General features: G+C 47.4%; 1 protein-coding gene across 1 annotated transcript in view; it reads right to left on the reverse strand.

The window, feature by feature from the left end:
* Positions 1 to 4,074: 4,074 nt before the first annotated feature.
* The window catches only part of NSD2 (nuclear receptor binding SET domain protein 2), a 162,061-nt gene continuing 145,977 nt past the window's right edge, over positions 4,075 to 20,158 (reverse strand). Inside the window, exons 22-23 of the mRNA XM_082252839.1 lie at positions 6,614 to 6,818; positions 4,075 to 4,704 (exon numbers count right to left, since the gene is read on the reverse strand). Of these exons, the coding sequence (XP_082108965.1) occupies positions 4,460 to 4,704; positions 6,614 to 6,818 (450 nt within the window). The 3' untranslated portion in view covers positions 4,075 to 4,459. The remainder of the gene's footprint in view (positions 4,705 to 6,613; positions 6,819 to 20,158) is intronic.

The raw sequence follows: 20,158 nt of genomic DNA on the forward strand, positions 1-20,158 counted from the left end.
GCAATCAGTCTCTATAGTACAAAACTATACTTTTTCTTTACAAAACCATTAAAAACTAAATTATATTTGAAATTCAATGACAAAAATCAGGGACAGGGAGCTAACCACAATGACAGTTGACATCACAATGAAGTAAACTTGTAGTCAAGTCTTTGTCTTCTGCCAAAAAACATTTTGTGTAATGCCTCAATGTAAGCAACATTAGTAAGGTATCCCTGCCACGGGAGACCCAATTTTATTTCTGGGCCCTAAAGTTAACCTGGCTGCTTTCACACACACTGCTGGCTGAATGGTAAAGTTCTTGGTATAATACAAAATCCTGAGACAGCATCCTTATCCGCTGTGAAGAATTTGTTGAATTAGAAAAAGCATGTACAACACTCAAATCTGTGCTTTGGAGGCTTGTATAACTTTGCACGAAGCTTGACCGCATTCTCCACAAACTGCTTTGAGAAGCACCATCACCTCTTGGCTTCCTTTTCACAAACTACCAGATCGTTGCATGCTTGAGACCCATGGTTAACAAAGTCAATGTCTCCTCTCAGCTGAAAAACTAAAGAATCCTAAATAGTTTTTAATTTTAGCTTACCAGTGTTAGTCTAAAGAACACATAGCAGGCATTTACAAAGCTTTAAAATAAAATGTCTAGCAGTTTTCTTGTAAGCCCAAGCATTCCAGCTTCAGTCTGCAAGAGCCAAATCAGACCTTCATAGGAATGCTTGATGTGACTGATAAGTCTTTAAAAATCATTTAGCAATATATGGGCAACTACTGGGCTGAGCTCCAGAAAAGCCAACTAAATGGGAAACACTTGTCTCAGAAGTAATCTACTAATATTAAGACATGCTTGTATGCATTTATTAAAGCAAACCCCGTGCTTGGCACACTAAGCGCAAAGCAACTGGCTTGCTTTAACCCCCTACCCTACCCTCCCCACAGCAGCATATACTTTTATTTAACTCCCCCACCACTCAGTTCAGCAATAAGAGCAAAATGAATATAGCTGACACTTATGTGCTGACTAATCATTGTCACAAAAGGAACCTCAAGTCCTGTGTAAACTATAACTTCAGTAATTTGCAGCTTACACAAGGCTTTCTGATTTTGTCCAAGCTGCCGGACATAGTAGAGGGGAAGTGAAAGGAAAGTATAAAAGTCTGACAATCTGCACTGAAAAGAACCTGAAATATGGAGGAGGTTCTCCTATTGCTGACCTGCAAATTAATAAAAGGTCTGGCACTCCTTCTGTAGCCTCAGTATGTCTGAATCAAAATCCCCCAAAAAGCACAGAGCTAGTGAAGTACAATGTTGATTTGCATATGTAAAGTAATATTAAAGCCTTTTTTTTTTTTTAAATGTTATACTTACCTGCTCTGTGCAGTGGTTTTGCACTGAGCAGCCCAGGTCCTTCTCTTCTTGGGTACCTCGCCGCACTCCTGGCCCCGCCCTCCTGCCACATGCCCCCATAGCAGCTTGCTATGGGGGCACCCAATCCGAGCCACTGCTCTATGTGTCCATTCAGACATGGGAGCCACGGCTCGGCCCTGCCCCTCTCCTCCTTGGCTCCAGCTGCTCCCTCAGCCAATGAATGAGGCAGGAGAGTCCTAGATAGTTGAGGCTCTCCAGCAATATCGCCAGAGTGAGATGGGACTCAGGTTTTAGGGGTGCTGCTGCACAAAAGAGGTTTTTATCTTAATGCATAGAATGAATTAAAATAAAAAAAACCTTGTGCCTTTAAAGCCACTTTAATCAAAGCTAGTGGCAAAGCCAGGAAATCTGCCACTGCTGACCGCATTCTGAAAATGCCAATTTTTTCCAAAGCACAGTTTTTTTTTTTTAAAAGGTGTCCAGGCAGCTTAAGGGAGCCAACAATTCTTCTTTGATCTCAGATATAAGAAGCAGCAGCTAGATCAAAAACAACGACTATGAGCATCCCAGGGTTCACAGTTTTGAAGTTTGGGTACAAAAAAAGATTAGTTAATGGAGTCACCCTTGAAGAACCTAACACGTTTTAAATGGCTGTAATTTTACAAAGGCAAAATTCAAGGAGAAAAAAAAAATAAATAAAAAAGTGTTACAAAACATGGCACATGTTATTTTCTCATGGACACTGCTCTCCCAAATAGATTCTCATAAGCCCACATTCAATGATTATAGACTTACAAAAGATAAGGGAGGCCTGGGCTGAAAGCATTGTGCAGAACCCCAGGCTAAACATGGCTTTAACATATAAACATAAAAAATATATATAATATAAGGTTGACAGAAGAAACGTGATGTGGCCTCTACAAGAGCCCCATTTCCATTACACCATCGTCATCTGAACTCTGAGATGATGAAGCCATTGGCTAAGTCAAATACCACCTGTATCTTAAATGAGAAACTCCGCTGAGTGGGATCAGTGGAGTGGCATCAAATGTATATATAAAAAATTCCTGTCGCTGGGCACTCTGGGGACTTACTGGCTCACAGGAGTTTGAGTGCTGGAGATTTCCCGAAAACTTCTGAGAGCAAAACACCTAATAAAGGAAGAAGATTCAGAGGAAAACAAGCACAGGCTGGGATCTGTAATTTTTAAGTCTTCTGTTCCAATTGAACAGACAACAGTAGCCCAAACATGGGCTAGTTAATGGTCAAGCTAATTCTACTCCTATGCCCCTACTACTGAGGGCAGCAAATGGCCAAGTAGTTATTAAATAGCCTGCAATGAAGAATGCATGAGGCATCACTGCCTCGATTGTTTTCTGCACTATATTGACCCAGCCACACTCAGAGAAAAACAAGACCTCTTGGGCAACTGTCTGCCTTGACTCACCAATTTGCTTCTTTTAATATTTCCTGATCATTCTCCCAGAACAGGATTACTAGAAAGCCACGTGGCACCTTTCTATTGGATGAAATAAATAAATGGAGAATCTAGTCCTGGGAGTGGGGGTCATGGCAGGTGGTAAAAGATGGCTACCAAGGCACAGAAGTTTCTGCACTGAATTATTTGAGAAATATAAGGACTGACAGATCATCCAGCCTTCCGATATTGATATAAAAATAAAGTAGCCTTTGACTGAGTTTTAAATAGAAAACGTGGAACCCAGACACAGGCACTTATTTACATACCCACCCCACTTAGGGAAGTTCCCCCCCTCAAAAAAAATGCAATAAAATGTTCAGGTTGGGAACCACAATATTACCCAGGTGAGGTAGCAACTGTACATCTGTAAAACAATCACAGAAAAAAAAAGAAAACAGAAAGAAAACAACGTTCCCACAGTTAAGTCATATATAAAATCTTCCATGGTGTTTTTAAAAAATAATCTTAGCCACATGTTCAATCCTGCTAAAAGGACAGGTTGTTGGGCCGTGTGACCGCGGTGCTTGTAGCACCACTGACATTTGCAGCAAAAGCCTCAGATAAAAGAAAAATAAACACTATGAAAACAATATTGTGTTAATTGTACCTATATTCCATTAAAATGATTATACAAATTCTTGTCTGGACTATAAAAATACACTAAAATATATAGGTATTGCCAAGATGGAGCTAAATAGTGTCTTGTAATAAAAGAAAAACACAACAAAAAAAAAACTTTAACAGGAACTTCTGTCATCCAAACAGTGGTGGCAGCCATTTTGCTTTGACTAAAAATTATTTTTACTAGTAACAAGCAAAACCAATCTGAAACGAGAAACTGTAAAAATGTACAGCTATTGTGTGGTGGGGCAACTCTTTAAAAACACAGTGTGTCACTTCACTGGTTAATACCAACGATGCTGCACACAAGTTACAGTAGGCAGCCATATGGTGTAGTGGGACATGCTTGATAGAATAAAACCTATCCATTAACCCAATTAGTAACAAGCACACATTACAGTCAGGCAAACCCTGCACTAAAACCTGCTGAAATCTGTTGCATCAGGCATAAGGCCAAAGGGCACTTTTTATTTTGCAGTAGAAAATTCTCTCCAATAATTGCTCTAGAAGGCGACAAATGTAGCAAAGGGGTATCCTTTAGATTGACCGGGACATAGATTAGCAATTTAATCTATGTCCCATCATGTTTAGATGCTAAATAATTAAGAGGATGAATGTAGGCTTTGCTTACCAAATGACAGCCTCCACTGTATATGGGTGACAAGTTCTCTTCAATACCTGCTCAATAGGTGTACCTCAAGCGGCTCTAGTCTTAAACCAATTTGAGCACCTCTCCAATATTAAGCCACTAATAGGGCTATAGCAGTAATGCTGTGTAAGGTGGTTGTCCTGACAGGTATCGAGCTGCAGTAAATACAGCTTTGCATTCAGTGCAGATGCAGCCTAGGCTGCAGAGGTTGGCTCAGTGGGTACATTGTGTCCTGAATCAGAAGGTGAGCTAGCTGTACAGCATTGAATTAAAAAGGGCATCATACAATTTATTCACAAATAGGTATATCAATTTACAATAGTGTTGCAGTCCTTTGTGTTTTATCTAGTCTTCTGACTTTTCTTCTGCATGGCTCTGGAGTGCTCTTTAGCTTTGTTTTCAGCGACTTGGACTTCATTGAACTCACGCTGGTCATGTTCCAGGCAGCACAGCTTGCCACCCTTTGTCCGCTTAAACTGTTTGTCATCATGGTGACTTTTGCAAAAGGAATTGGGGCACAGGCAGCAGAAGGTGATAGAAGCCTTTCCGCAGACGTCGCAGTGATGCCATGGACATACCCACTTCCCTATAGGGGGAAATGTAAAGCACATCAGTTACCTGTTTAAATAATACAAGACTGCAAAACAAAGCCAGACACAGGTTGATTTACTAAAGCTGGAGGGTGCAAAATCTAGTGCAGCTGTGTATGGTAGCCAGCTTCTAACTTGACAAAAAAAAAAAAAAAAACTGGAAGCTGATTGTTTATGCACAGCTGCACCAGATATTGCAATCTCCAGTTTTAGTAAATCAACCCCAGTAGAAGGATGTTAAGGAAGTAAGGTGATTACTAAGTTTTTAGTGAGAATTATATTATGGTAGTCAAATTAGAGAGACACGGTCCAATAAAAAACCTCTCCTCTAGGCACATATAATTTACTATTTCTGCTACAACCGTCACTTCTGACTGCTGGAGCCCTTGCCTATATTTCTCTGTGCATGAGGCAGCAAATGATATCCTTGAGACCACGCTTAGGCCTAAGCAGACCCAGTCACATGTTGGGCGACAGAATGTAATCCCCCTTTTTAAATCTCAAAAACGGACACCATAGTCCAAACGTACTGGGATGTGACAAGGAAGCATGACTGGGAGGAAGCGGAAAGGGGTTTATCCCATTAAAAACTATGAGACCCTCCTGCACAAGCATGGTTGACCTGGAACTAGATTCTTTTACCAGCCAGGATGTAGATAATGCAGGAGGCTCTCGGAGGCGATTAGTGAGCATATGGGTAGAGTGGTGAGATGTTAGCTCAGTTAATGAAGCAAGGGAGGGGTGCACAGTGTAATCCAAAGGGGAATTTGTCCTTTAAAGTGGTTGTATACCCCCCTGTAATGTTTGTACCAATAGGTAAGCCTATAATAAGGCTTACCTATAGATACTGTAAATAACTCCTAAACTTGCACCGCTTAAGAGATTTACATTGCATGCAGCCAATGACGTAATCTGCGCTTGCACTCTGAAGGAACGGCTATCAGTGATGTTTCTTCGGACCCCTTTGCTGTGACAGGTGGCTCCCGCACGCAGACACGGAAGGAAGACAGGTGAAGATGGATGCGGCCTCCAGCAGGGATGACGCAGGCTTCGTCTGCAGGCGTCACAATGTGCTAGCATGCAAAGCATACTAGCACATTAAGCATTTACTTTGCAGTTAAACAAAAAACTGAATTTTTGTCTCATCGTAAAATCCTTTTCTCTGATGTTCATTAACGGACACAGCGCCATACCTTTTTTTACTCTAATGTCATGCTGCTCTCCATAGGAGTAGCACTAGGTGGAAACAAAATTCGACTACGCCCCTAGGACTCTCCTAAGGGGTATACTCCCACTCTTCCCGCTATATAGGACTTCAGTTTGTAATAAGTAGTGTCAGAAGAATACATAACCCAACTCAATTAGAGGGGTGGGTGCTGTGGCCGTCAATGAACATCAGAGAAAAGGATTTTACGGTAAGACAAAAATCCAGTTTTCTTTCGTTCATTGACGGACACAGCTCCAAATCTTGTTGGACTCTGGGGACGTCCCAAAGCAGTGTCAACATGAGTGGTTGGAAAAACACAGCAATGCCCATAATTCCCAAAAAGGATAAAAAAACAAGGACAGCAGATCCCAGCACGGAACCAGGTCCTTACTCCTGACAAGGCAGGAAAAAAAAAAAAAACTGAAGTCCTATAGCAGGAAGTGGGAAGTATACCCAAAATCCCCAAGTTTCTGCAGGAACCTGACATTGCACTCGCGATCCATTAAACGCAGGTGCAATACTTTGCAAGCTGCAGTGTTTAAAAAATATAAATGTACTGCAAAATCTTTTTTTTTTTTTTTTTTTTAAAAAAGGTGAACTTAACTGTTAAACCTGAAATGACATAGAATAGGATAATCGAAATGCAAGGGATACGATTATGGGCATGGAGAAGACAAAATGTATAAACAAGAACTCACCAAAAGGCCTTTTGTCAAGATCAAGACAATCAAGGTGGTAGGTTTTTGTGCACAGCTTTCTATCGCACAAAATGAGCTCTCCTCCGTCATTACAGCGAAAGCAATAATCCTCAGACTCCTTTTTGCCATCGCCTTTTGTTCGGCGTCGTTTTGCCTTCTTTTTGGGTTTTTTGGCCTTTTCTTCATGAGCAGATGCAGAGGAATTCTATAAACACAATAACAAGGATTAGGAGAAAGTAAGAACAAATGAACTTTGTATGCCACCTTTAAGGCAAAATACACAAAATGACTTCTACAGAAAATCACCTAAGGCCCCTTTCAAACAGTTCGTTTTTTGGCGGATCCGAATGGTCCCCCCCATGCATTCCTATGGGGCATCGGATGGCAGCGGAGACATGTCTGCTGACATCCGACCCAATCCGTCAAATCCAGACGGATGGAAACCCTATTTTCCATCCGTCCAGCAGATCGGATGAGAACGGACAGACGGTCCGTTCCCATCCGATTTCCCCAATAGAGATGCATGGGGAACTGACAGCTGTGTCTCTGCACACAGCGCGGAGACACAGCTGTCCTCCTGCTGGTCAGCGGGGGATCGGCGGCTCACTCCCCCCGCTGAGAAAAACGGAATCCGTCCGACGGACGGATAGCGTGAAAGGGGCCAAAAAGGAAAGTTTTAATTCCATCCAGCCAGCCCAATTACACACACCTGCCACACTGCATAGTCAGGCTGACTGCTCCACTATTCACTACTGCATTGGAAAAAGTCTGATACTTTGGTACGGTTTTAACCTGACCCTTTTAATCTCACTTTGAGAGATTAATGAAACAGGAAATCTCCCTAGCTCTGTCAAATGTTCTTCGCCCCACAAAAAAAGGTTTGGGTCACTACCTTAATTCGAACATGTTCAAAAAACCATCAAGGCAGATACCTGGCCCTTGATAGTACTCCAGGCCAATTTCTGTTCAAAGGAAGGTTAAGATCCGGAGCCACCGAGAAGGCGTGAGGATGAACCCTAAGAAACTCACACCACGCAATGTACGACTTCCACGAACGATGGTAGATCTTCCTAGAAGTAAATTTCCTAGCTTCTAACACGGGAATCAACAAATTAGACAAACCTCTATTGTTTTAGCACCTGGCGTTCAACAGCCAAGCCTTCAAAGCCAGCGACTGTAAAGCAGGATGGAAGATCGGTCCTTGGGAAAACAGATCCTCCCTGAGAGTAAGCTTCCAAGGAACATCGGCGACCAGCCACACTAGATTGGCTTACCAGGCCCAGCGAGGCCAGTCTGGAGCCACTAAGACGGGAATTACTTCTGCCTCGATACCGCAAAGGAGTCTGGGCAGAAGCTTGAGAGGGAAAGTGTAGATCAGAGGATACTGACCCCCCACGGGGCCACCAGCGTGTGTGTGGCATCCGCCAGAGCACCCCTTGACTGAGCCACAGACCTCTGCACCTTGCTGTTGAGCAGAGACGCCAACAGATTCACCTCAGGGGTGCCCCACTGGAGACATACAGTGCCTTGCGAAAGTATTCGGCCCCCTTGAACTTTGACCTTTTGCCACATTTCAGGCTTCAAACAAAGATATAAAACTAATTTATTTTGAAGAAGCAACAAGTGGGACACAATCATGAAGTGGAACGAAATTTATTGGATATTTCAAACTTTAACAAATAAAAAACTGAAAAATTGGGTGTGCAAAATTATTCAGCCCCCTTAAGTTAATACTTTGTAGCGCCACCTTTTGCTGCGATTACAGCTGTAAGTCGCTTGGGGTATGTTTCTATCAGTTTTGCACATCGAATGACTAAAATTTTTGCCCATTCCTCCTTGCAAAACAGCTCGAGCTCAGTGAGGTTGGATGGAGAGCGTTTGTGAACAGCAGTTTTCAGTTCTTTCCACAGATTCTCGATTGGATTCAGGTCTGGACTTTGACTTGGCCATTCTAACACCTGGATTTGTTTATTTGTGAACCATTCCATTGTAGATTTTGCTTTATGTTTTGGATCATTGTCTTGTTGGAACACAAATCTCCGTCCCAGTCTCAGTCTCAGGTCGTTTAAAGTTTGCCACAAGCCTCCTGGGAGACACACCAAACATGTGGAAGAAGGTGCTCTGGTCAGATGAAACCAAAGTCGAACTTTTTGGCAACAATGCAAAACGTTATGTTTGGCGTAAAAGCAACACAGCTCATCACCCTGAACACACCATCCCCACTGTCAAACATGGTGGTGGCAGCATCATGGTTTGGGCTTGCTTTTCTTCAGCAGGGACAGGGAAGATGGTTAAAATTGATGGGAAGATGGATGGAGCCAAATACAGGACCATTCTGGAAGAAAATCTGATGGAGTCTGCAGAAGATCTGAGACTGGGACGAGATTGGTCTTCCATCAAGACAATGATCCAAAACAAAGCAAAATCTACAATGGAATGGTTCACAAATAAACATATCCAGGTGTTAGAATGGCCAAGTCAAAGTCCAGACCTGAATCCAAATCGAGAATCTGTGGAAAGAACTGAAAATTGCTGTTCACAAACGCTCTTCATCCAACCTCACTGAGCTTGAGCTGTTTTGCAAGGAGGAATGGGCAAAAATTTCAGTCTCTCGATGTGCAAAACTGAAAGAGACATACCTGAAGCAAATTACAGCTGTAATCGCAGCAAAAGGTGGCGCTACAAAGTATTAACCTAAGGGGGCTCAATAATTGTACACGCCCAATTTTTCAGTTTTTTATTTGTTAAAAGTTTTAAATATCCAATAAACTTCGTTCCACTTCATGATTGTGTCCCACTTGTTGATTCTTCACACAAAAATTACAGTTTTATATCTTTATGTTTGAAGCCTAAAATGTGGCAAAAGGTCGAAAAGTTCAAGGGGGCCGAATACTTTCGCAAGGCACTGTAGCTGATGAAACCCCTCCAGATTAAGGGAACACTCCCCCTTGGTCCAATGCCTTTGGACTAAGGTAATCCGCCAATTTTCCACCCTGGGAATGTGCGGAGGGGGCTGGAACGAACCAGTCTGCCTATCTTAAAATGCCAGCTACCTCCAAAGCACTTCTTGTGCCCCCCTTGGTGATTGACCTAAGACACGGCCGTGGCATTGTCCCATTCAATACACACTGGGCATCGCGTCCAATGATCCAGACATCTGATCGCACGGAGTTCCAGGACATTGATCAGTATTTTGGACTCTTCCAGCGTCCAGATCCCCTGAGCAGAATACTTGCAGATAACCCCTCCCCAGCCAGACAGGCTGGCATCAATGGTAACCACTGTCCAATAAAAGGGGAGATAGGATTTTCCAAACCAAAGTGCCAGAGAACTAATCCACCATATCACAGACTCCTTTGTTCCCAGACTCAGCCGGATCGGATTGTCCAGACTGCGGAGATTTGTCCCACTTGGTCAGAATCTCCTTTTGCAGGGACGTCATATGGAACTGTGCACGTGCATGCAAGTCCAGAGGGATGACCATTTGTTGGACAGCAGGAGGTGAATTGAAGCCTGCACTTTCTGGAGTTTGTCCAGAGGAAGCAGCACACCCACTTTGTAAAATTATGTGAAAGTGTGCACAGACGAAAAGGTAGCCGGCCTTGCAAACCTGCACCACTGACGCCTGACGGAAGGACAATGAGGCACTAAGCGCCCTCGTAGAATGCGCCTTAACAGGGAAAGGAGGATCCTCACCCTAATGGAATAGGCCAGCACCGTCTGCTGGATCCATCTGGAAATGGTCGCAGCAGACACGGCTAGCCCTTTACCAAGTCCATCCGCGAGAACAAACAGGGAGTCCGATTTTCAAAACTACTCACTCAGTCACCGCCAGGTACACCCCGATTGCCTTGCACTCTTTGAATTTGGTTCGGGCAATCTCTTTAGGGTGTTTAGGCTTAGGACACAAGGAAGGCAGCACAATGTCTTCATTTCAATGGAAACCAGAAACAACCTTAGGAAGGAACGACTGGCAGGGACAAAGCACCACTTTATCTCTGTGAACCACCAAATAAGGTGAACGACAAGCCAATGCAGGAAGCTCACAAATATTTTCAAAAGGTTGTTTCTGAAGAACCGACAGCACCAAATTGAGGTCCCATGGAAGCAACAGAGACCTTACCGGGCGAGCCAAGTGGCGGACCCCCTGAACAAAGGTGTGAACCAAAGAATGCATAGCCAACGGGTGTTGGGGGGGGGGGGAAAAAAAAAAAAAAATCGCCAAGGCAGAAACCTGACCCTTGATGGTTCCCAAGGCCAAACTTTGATCTACACATTTTTGGAGAAACTCCAAGATACGAGTCACCAAAAAAGTAGAGGTTCTAGCTTTCATCAGTGTGGGAATCAACGATTCCAACACCTGGCTTTCAATAGCCAAGCCGTTAAAGCCAGTGACTGTAAAGCAGGATGGAAGATCTACCCTTAAGCCAGAAGATCTTCTCAGAGGGAGTCTTCAAGGGACGTCGGCGACCAGCTGTACCAGATCTGAGTATCAAGACTGGCGAGGCCAGTCTGGGGCCACTAGGATGACCGGAATCCCTTCTGCCTTGATTCTTCCCAGAAGTCTCTGCGGAGGTTTTAGAGGGGGGGAAAAGCGTATAACAGACAATACTGGCCCCAAGGGACCACTAGAGCCTCTGTGGCGTAGGCAAAGGACTCTGACCTTGCTACGAACTTCTGTACCTTCCTGTTGAGAAGGGAGGCCAACAGGTCCACTTCAGGAGTTCCCCACCAGACTGGATTCTTGGTCCATTTGGCAAGAATCCTCCTTTGCAGAGGTCTGGTGTGGAACTGTGCAAATGGAACCGCCTCGAAGGTGGAGAACATCCATACAAGTCCTGAGAGAGGACCGCCTGTTGGACAACAGGAGCTGAATTGCATCCTGTAACTTCTGGAGTTTTTTCCCCCCGGAAGAAACACCCATGCTAAGGCCGAGTCCAGGGTCAGGCCCAGCTAGTCCAGCTTGGTGAACAAAACCAGAGCAGATTTTTGAAAATTCAGGTTTCATCTGAACTCTTGCAAGGTTTTCACAGTAATGTCCAGGTTGTCAAAGCAGTCGGAGACTCTGTTCGCAGAAGGAGATCATCCAGGTACCCAGTACCGCAATCCCCCGCTACCACAGCAACACTAACACCGGGGTCAAAACTTTTGTGAACACCCGAGGAGCACAGGCTAGACCAAAGGGGTAACGCCACAAATTAATAATGCTCATTGCCCACAGCAAAGCGAAGAAAACCCTGATGCCCATCCTTGATATCGATAGAGGCCAGAAGATCCCCTTGATGAAGAGATGCCACTAGCGTGCAAATGGACTACATCCGGAATTTTTTTACCCGCACAAAGCAGTTCAAGGCCTTGAAGTTCAGAATTGAAAGAACTGTGCCTTCCTTCCGGGGAACAGTAAATAGTTTTAAATAAAACCCCTGAAAGCGTTCGGTTTCAGGAACCAGTACAATGACCCCTTGTGAGAGCAAATCTTGCATTGCCCCGAAGAGACCCCGCAGGTGATCTAGGGACAAACGCAGGTAGGAAGGAAAGAACCTTGCTGGAGGCGACGACCGAAACTCGATCTTATAACCGGACCGAATCAGCTCCTGGACCCACCTGTCTTGAATCAAGGAGGTCCACGAGTCTGGAAAGAAACAGACGTTCCCCACCCCAGATACGGGTGAGCGTGATGGTACCCACCGTCACTGGGAGTGAGAGACAGATACTTAATGGTTTGGATTGCTTCAAATGGGACAGTAATATTTGTCAATATATCTCAAAGAATATATGAAGGCTCTGGGACTCTATGCCTAGCTGCCTATTGCCAATAAGGCTTCACACAATCAGACTCCGAGCAGATAATATCAGCTCAATCACCAGTCTTCCACGCCTCGTAATTATGCTGATTTATAGACTTCTAATAATGTGTATTCCATGTACTTAGGAGACGGACAGACTGATACTGGGGTCTCTTGCCATTGTCTGTATGATAAGGTGTTCTGTTTTTATAATTAGGATAATGTGTAATTTTGTATGTTTTAGCTTCGTTGCTGGGCAGTCTTTTCATCCCAGTCTGGTTCAAGTACGCTGAGTTAATTAGGATGTGAATGATTGTCTAGATGGGATTAGCCATGAGTCAGCTGTACCTCATTATCTAATCATTGTGTGATGTTTTGGGTAAATATTCGGGCCATTGTTCATGTAGTGACTGACATACTTCAAGTGTATAAAAGTCAGTTTTCTTTTTCAATAAAGCAGTTGATGTTTTCAGACACATACAAGCTAAGTTCAGGCTAGTTTTTGTATGTAGGTTGGCTGGAATATATAGCTATGTACTGGACTGTAGGAAGCTGTATACTGATGGAAGCCAACAAGTACTGTCTGGGTCGGTTGATCCGTTACAGTGTGGGAGCCCCTTCAGGCAGAAGAGGGCTTGACTTTGGGTTTGGAGAGACCCGCTCCCGGCTTACCAGACCAGGGCCTCTTTGAGCCTTCGGAGGGGTTTGGATTGGATTTTGATCACTTGTCCCAAGATCCCGAGGAACAAAAGCTTGTGAGCTGAGAAGAAAGGCCCACGTTTGCAACGAGGCTCTTTGCTCCTGGTAGCCTGTGGGAGAAGAGTACTCTTACCCCCTGTAAGACCCTCAATGTTCGCATCCATGGAAGCCCTGAACAGGCATCTGCCACAAAAGGGGAGATCTGCCAGGACCTTCTTGGAAACCTGCTTCACAGGCCTGTGTTTGAGCCACATCATGAGCGGAAGGATCACCGTTGTTACAGATACCCTGCAGATTAAGGGAACCGCATCCAGAGGCATCACAGATGAACTGCAACCCCTGGACCAACTGGTCTGCACCTCCGCGAGGTTAGGGGGAATCCGTTCCGCTTCCAAATCCTGGTGCAAAAGCTTTGCCAATTCCGTTAAGGTCTGGGAAACCAAAGTTATGGGAAACACTGGTCTAGGGATGGAACCGGCCATGGTAAAAAGAGGTCGGACCAGAGAGATTCAGCTCTAGTCAAAAGGGTGTTTAAAGGGTGGAGAATCCTCCACCGGGAGAAGGGTGGCTTTATTTAACCTGGAAATCTGAGAACCGAACACAGGTGGTACTGTCCGCTTTCTTAACAGGGACTCTTCAAAAGGATATCTCCTAGTGAAACGATTAGGCACCTCGAAAATGCGTTTAGGGAAACCCCACAGATTCGTGACAATTTTGTCAAAATGAACAAGAAAAGGGAATACCTTTGTCGCCTTTGAGCGGACTGGGACCCAGAGGGCCCCCCCAGCCTCAGAGGGGTTCAGGTAGTGAAACATGCTCCAGGGACTCCATGAGTTAAGCTAGGGACCACACTAGCAAAAAACGGAATTTTTGTAAAATCTTACCTGTAAAATTCCTTTCTCTGAGTCCTCCGACAGTCGCCGCCTCTTCATATTAGTCACATATGGGGGTATTAGACTTTGCTCCGAAGGAGTAGCTAGGCAACAGAATATGTTAACAATAAAGCTTTAACATATCCCACCCTCAAGGGGTGGTCCCCTCAGTCAATACCCTTCTACTTCCTGCAACCATATCTCAGTTTTATTGGAATAGCAGTAGAGTATACAATCAAACCCCAAAAGAGGGGCGGGGGCGGCGACTGTCGGAGGACTCAGAGAAAGGAATTTTACAGGTAAGATTTTACAAAAATTCCGTTTTCTCTTACGTCCTCCGACAGTCGCCGCCTCTTCATATTCGTCACATATGGGGACGTCCCAAAGCAGTGCAAACATGAGGGGTGGGAAACGCATCCGCGCCGAAAGGCAACGCAGTCTCCGCATCAAAGAAGGAACCTTACCAAAGGAAGGAAACCAGCTGGGCAACAGCAAAAAACAAGTGCTCAACAGGAGCAACAACCCAGGAAAAGACAAAAAAACCAGGGGATACAAAACCTATCCCAACAGCCAGGAGTCCCCAACAAGGGACCCTAGGGAACAGCCGCACTAAGAACCTTGCGGCCAAAGGAAGCATCCGCTGATGCCTGAACATCTACTTTGTAGAATTTTGTGAAAGTGTGCACGGTCGACCAAGTCGCCGCCTTACACACCTGGGCTACAGAAGCCCCATGACGACAGGCCCAAGACGTACTCAGAGATCTAGTAGAGTGCGCCTTCACAGGCACAGGGGGAACCTTCCCCTGCAAAGCATAGGCCTGTTCAATGGTCTGCCTGATCCATTTGGCGATGGTAGAGGCCGAAGCCGCCATGCCCTTCCGAGGACCCTCTGGAAGAACAAACAAGGAGTCCGTCTTTCGAAAAGACTCAGTCGATTTAAGGTAAACCCTTATCGCCCGAACAACATCCAGAGAGTGCAATCTCACCTCCTTTGGATGTTTAGGCTTCGTGCACAACGAAGGCAAGACAATATCCTCATTAAGATGGAATTCCGAAACTCGTTTCGGCAGAAAAGAAGGATTAGGTCGCAAGACCACCTTATCCAAATGAATAACCAGGTACGGAGACTCGCAGGACAAAGCCGCCAGCTCCGACACTCTGCGAGCCGAAGTGATCGCCACCAAAAAGGCGACCTTTTTGGACAACATAGACAACGAGATCTCCCTGATCTGTTCAAAAGGAGCACGTTGTAACAAAGATAGAACGAGATTCAAGTCCCAAGGGGGCAGAGGATCCCGCCTAGGGGGGACCAGATGCCGCACACCCTGAACAAAGGTGCCAACCAATGGGTTGGAAGCCACGGGACGTTGAAACAGAACGGCCAGAGCAGACACCTGACCCTTTATCGTAGCCAGCGCCAAACGCTGATCAACACCCGTTTGAAGGAAAGACAGCACACGGGACACCGAGTACGTGCGGGGTGAAAACCCCCAGGACTCACACCAGGCAAAATAGGCCTTCCAAGTACGGTAATAAACCTTCCGAGGAAGACTTCCTCGCGTTGATCAAAGTATGAACGACCTCCGGAGAGAGACCCCTCTCCTTCAGGACCTCGGTCTCAACAGCCAGGCCGTCAAAGCCAGCGACTGTAAAGCAGGATGGTATATCGGTCCTTGAGACAGTAGATCGTCTCGAAGAGGCAGACGCCACGGGGCGTCGACCGCCAGATTCACGAGGTCTGCGTACCAGGACCGGCGAGGCCAGTCCGGCGCCACAAGAATCACCGTGTTGCGTTCCGAGTGTAACCTGCAAAGGAACCTGGACAGCAACTGAATCGGAAACGCGTACATCAGCCTGTACTGATGCCACGGGGCCACTAACGCGTCCGACGCGTCTGCCCGAGGGTCGCGCGTCCTTGCCACGAACCTCTTCACCTTGTTGTTGAGGCGAGACGCGAACAGGTCCACATCTGGAAGACCCCACTTCGCGCACAACGTCTGGAAGACAGCCGGATGGAGAGACCATTCCCCCTGATCCAGGGTCTGGCGACTCAGATAGTCCGCCTGCCAGTTCTCCACTCCCGGAATGTGAACCGCCGTTATCGCCGGGACATGAGTCTCGGCCCAAGACAGAATGTCGGCCACTTCTCGAGCCGCTCGGGCACTCCTGGTGCCCCCTTGGTGGTTGATGTAGGCCACCGCCGTGGCATTGTCCGTCTGCACCCGAACCGGGCAACCCTGCAGCCGGTCCGTCCAGTGATGAAGACAGAGCCTTATCGCACGCAATTCCAGAATGTTGATCGGAAGGGAAGACTCCCCCTCTGACCAAGTCCCCTGAGCGGACAGAACGCCCAGAACTCCACCCCAGCCCGACAGGCTGGCATCCGTGGTGATTACCGTCCACGAGATCGGACGAAACGACTTGCCCCCGGACACCAACGGGGACTGGAGCCACCACAGAAGGTTTTCCCTGGTGCGAAGACTCAACGAGATTTGAAGATCCAGAGATTGAGGTCGCCCGTCCCACCTGGACAGGATCTCCGCTTGGAGACCCCGCGTGTGAAACTGTGCGAAGGGAATCGCCTCGAAGGCCGAGACCATCAATCCCAGACATCTCATACACGTCCGCAGAGACGAGTTCGGAACGTCCCTGAGGGACCTGACTTCCTCCCGGAGAGTCCCGAGTTTGTCTTCCGGCAGGAAGACCTTCGCCTGCACCGAGTCCAGTATCATTCCCAGATAGGGGAGACGAACCGACGGACTCAGTGTCGACTTTGGAAAATTTATCGTCCAACCAAACTCCTGCAGAGTTTGCATTGTGACAGACAGGTCCTCCTCCAGACCCTGTCTGGTCGCAGACCGAACCAGAATGTCGTCCAGATACCCCAGGACAGAAACGCCCTGGGCCCTCAATAATGCCAGAACCGGTGCAAGCACCTTGGTGAAGACCCGCGGAGCCGAGACCAAAGGGCAACGCCACGAACTGGTAGTGATCCTCCGCAATGGCAAATCGAAGGTACCTCTGATGACCCTCGAATATGGGGATGTGAAGGTACGCATCCTTCAAATCGATGGAGGCCATGAATTCCCCCGGAACCAGGGCAGCCACCACCGACCGCAGGGATTCCATGCGGAACTTGCGAACCCGCACAGAGCGGTTCAGAGCCTTCAAGTCCAGAATCGGACGAACCTTGCCCTCCTTTCTGGGCACGGTGAACAGATTGGAATAAAACCCCCGAAACCTGTCCCGATGAGGCACCGGAACCACCACTCCCTGAGCCCTCAGGTCCCGCACCGCCAGGTGCAGGTCCCGCAAGCGCTCTGGAGACAGTTGAAGATTTGAGGGAAAAAATCTGCTCTCCGGCCGAGAGAGAAACTCGATCTTGTAACCAGATCGAACGATTTCCAGAACCCATCTGTCCCGCACACGGGCCAACCAGGGCTGAAGAAAACCGAGCAAGCGTCCCCCCACCCCAAAACTGGGTGAGGGCGCCCCTTCAGGCCGAACTGTTATGGGCTGCAGGTCCGGATTGGCCGGACTTCTGTTTCCCAGACCAGGGCTTCTTCTGAGAGCCTTGACCTTTGAACGGTTTGCCCTTGTAGTGCGGCCGAAAGGCACGAAAGGACCCCTGAGGGGGTCGAAAATTTGCATGCTTCTTCCCAGAAGCCCCCTTAGCCTTGGGGAAATGGGGCAAGAGAGTGCTCTTACCCCCGGTGATCCCCTTAATCAACACATCCAGGGACTCCCCAAAAAGGCGAGACCCATCATAAGGCAGATTGGCTAAGGTCTTACGTGAAGATTGGTCCACCGACCAACATTTTAACCAAACCAGGCGGCGAGACAACACCGCCACGCTGTGCACACGTGCAGCCAACGGAATCAAGTCCAGGTCCGCATCACACAGATACATGACACCCTGGTGGATCTGATCCACCATATCCAGGGTCGCCGGCGAGGCCGAGTCGGCCACTAGGACGCGCCTAAGCATCTGCGTCCAACTTGCGATCGCCTGGGCCGCCATGAGAGAAGCAAACAGAGCCTTAAGCATAGAACCCGTAACAGAATAAGTATGACGGGCAAGAGACTCCAGTCTCCTATCCGTGGCATCACGGAAAACAGGGGAACCCTCTGCAGGAATCGCAGTGGCTTTGTTCAAAACCGCAATTGCATGATCCACTGGTGGAGGCACACACCACCTTTCATCAGTGGCAGGCGAAAAAGGATAACGCAGCTTGAATTTACTTGGTACCGCAAAAGGTTTGCGCAGATCGCGCCATTGATCCTTAACAGCGCGCTGAAAATCAGCATTGCAGGGAAAAACCTGCGGCGTCCTGCGTTTTCTCTGCGTCCCATAAGCCGCCAAGGCAGCGGGGGGACACACTTCGTCCTGCAAACGCAGCGTTTGCTTAATGTAAGCAATCAACTCATCCATGATTGCAAGCTCTTCAGGCGAGCCAGGGGGAGAATTATCGACCCCCTCAACTTCAGCCTCCACCTCAGACCCCACTAGATCAAGAGAGGAGCGGGACCCCGATAAGGAGGCCCCTGCCAGAACAGCCCCATCACCTTCACCCTCAGAATCAGAGGAAAGAGCAACTCTGGGCCTTTTAGTAGATTGAGCAGCCACCAGCATTTGCACCTGAGCAGCAAGGCCAGCCACAATAGTGGCTAAATCCCCCCCTGGGGGGGAAACAGCGGTCCCCTGGCTTTCCACCAATACTGTAGGAAATTTGCCCTCCTGAGAATCCATTGCCCCTGTAATGCCAGACAACCAAGGGTTAACTGCCCCTTTTAAGCAAGCGCGGCAAGCGCAGCCCACCGCACCACACTCAAGCACAATGAGACCCCCACAGGGAATATGCAAACTGAACACAGGCAATGGATAGCAAGAACAGAAGGATAAAACCTGAGGAGACCCTCGCCGCTGCTGCTGCCTCGATCGGTGTTCCTGGAAAGAGGAAGTGATGCTGCCAGGGCGCTCTATGTAAGCCTATGGAGGCTACAAGAAAATGGCCGCCATGCATGTAAACCATGAGGCCGGAGCGGGTGTAGGCAAAATGGCGTCGTTTGGCGCCGAAACCGCCGCTCCACAGTGCAGTAAAACACACATTACATTCCAATATAAGAATACATGTCAGATCGCCGCAGCGATCGCTGTATATGCCCAAACATGCCAAAAAAACATGCCCCACAGCACACAGCTTCTCACACTGCCCAGTCTGACACACACAGTGTCATACAGCTCCCCCCCCCTTGCAGCCCACAGCATGCAGCCGAGAGATAGGGAGACAAGCAGTGTGAATAGAGGCAGGTTACACAGTCCCAGACTGACACCCCCCCAGACAGACAGGTCCCCACATAAATACACTTACCTCACATGGCATGGGGGACCCGCACAGGCGAACAAGCCGCTGCACATGAGGCAGGGAGAGTCGCAATTCAAGACGCACAAAATGGGGGTTAAGAAACCGCACAGCGTCCAGTGAGGTAGCCACCTCACCAATCATCCCTGCACCGAACAGGGATGGGTCGTTCACTATGCCAGGAGCGTTACCTGGCTGAACGCTCGATGGCAGACTGGGAAGCCACTGACCCACGACCTGCGACCAGGGGGATCAGCCCGAGACCCAGTCCGCATGATCCTCTTCGTCCGAAGAACTAACTAACGCTGACAAAATAACAGCTAATGAAAGGTAGAGAGAAAAACTCAAACAAAATATTAAAAAGAAGAAAGAGTCTGGGACAGAAAGTCCCAGCACAGAGAGAGCCAGCCACTCCTGACAAGCTAGACATTAAAACTGAGATATGGTTGCAGGAAGTAGGAGGGTATTGACTGAGGGGACCACCCCTTGAGGGTGGGATATGTTAAAGCTTTATTGTTAACATATTCTGTTGCCTAGCTACTCCTTCGGAGCAGTCTAATACCCCCATATGTGACGAATATGAAGAGGCGGCGACTGTCGGAGGACGTAAGAGAAATAGAGAAAGCACTGCTAAAAGACAACCGTGGCACAAGTAGCACCACAAATCCCAGCGCACCAAGTTCCGTCTACAGCAGAAAGAGGGAGAGCCGTTTTGTACCCAGAGGGACTCCCCACTACCGACTCTGTTGACTCCGTACAAAGCAGAGCGCTAAGCTGAAGGCTGTGTGGCAATCAGAGAGAAAGGAAATTCACAAAGTAACACTA

The sequence above is a fragment of the Pelophylax lessonae genome, assembly GCF_965119305.1.
Source record: "Pelophylax lessonae genome assembly, chromosome: 1".
Classification (NCBI taxonomy): Eukaryota; Metazoa; Chordata; class Amphibia; order Anura; family Ranidae; genus Pelophylax; species Pelophylax lessonae.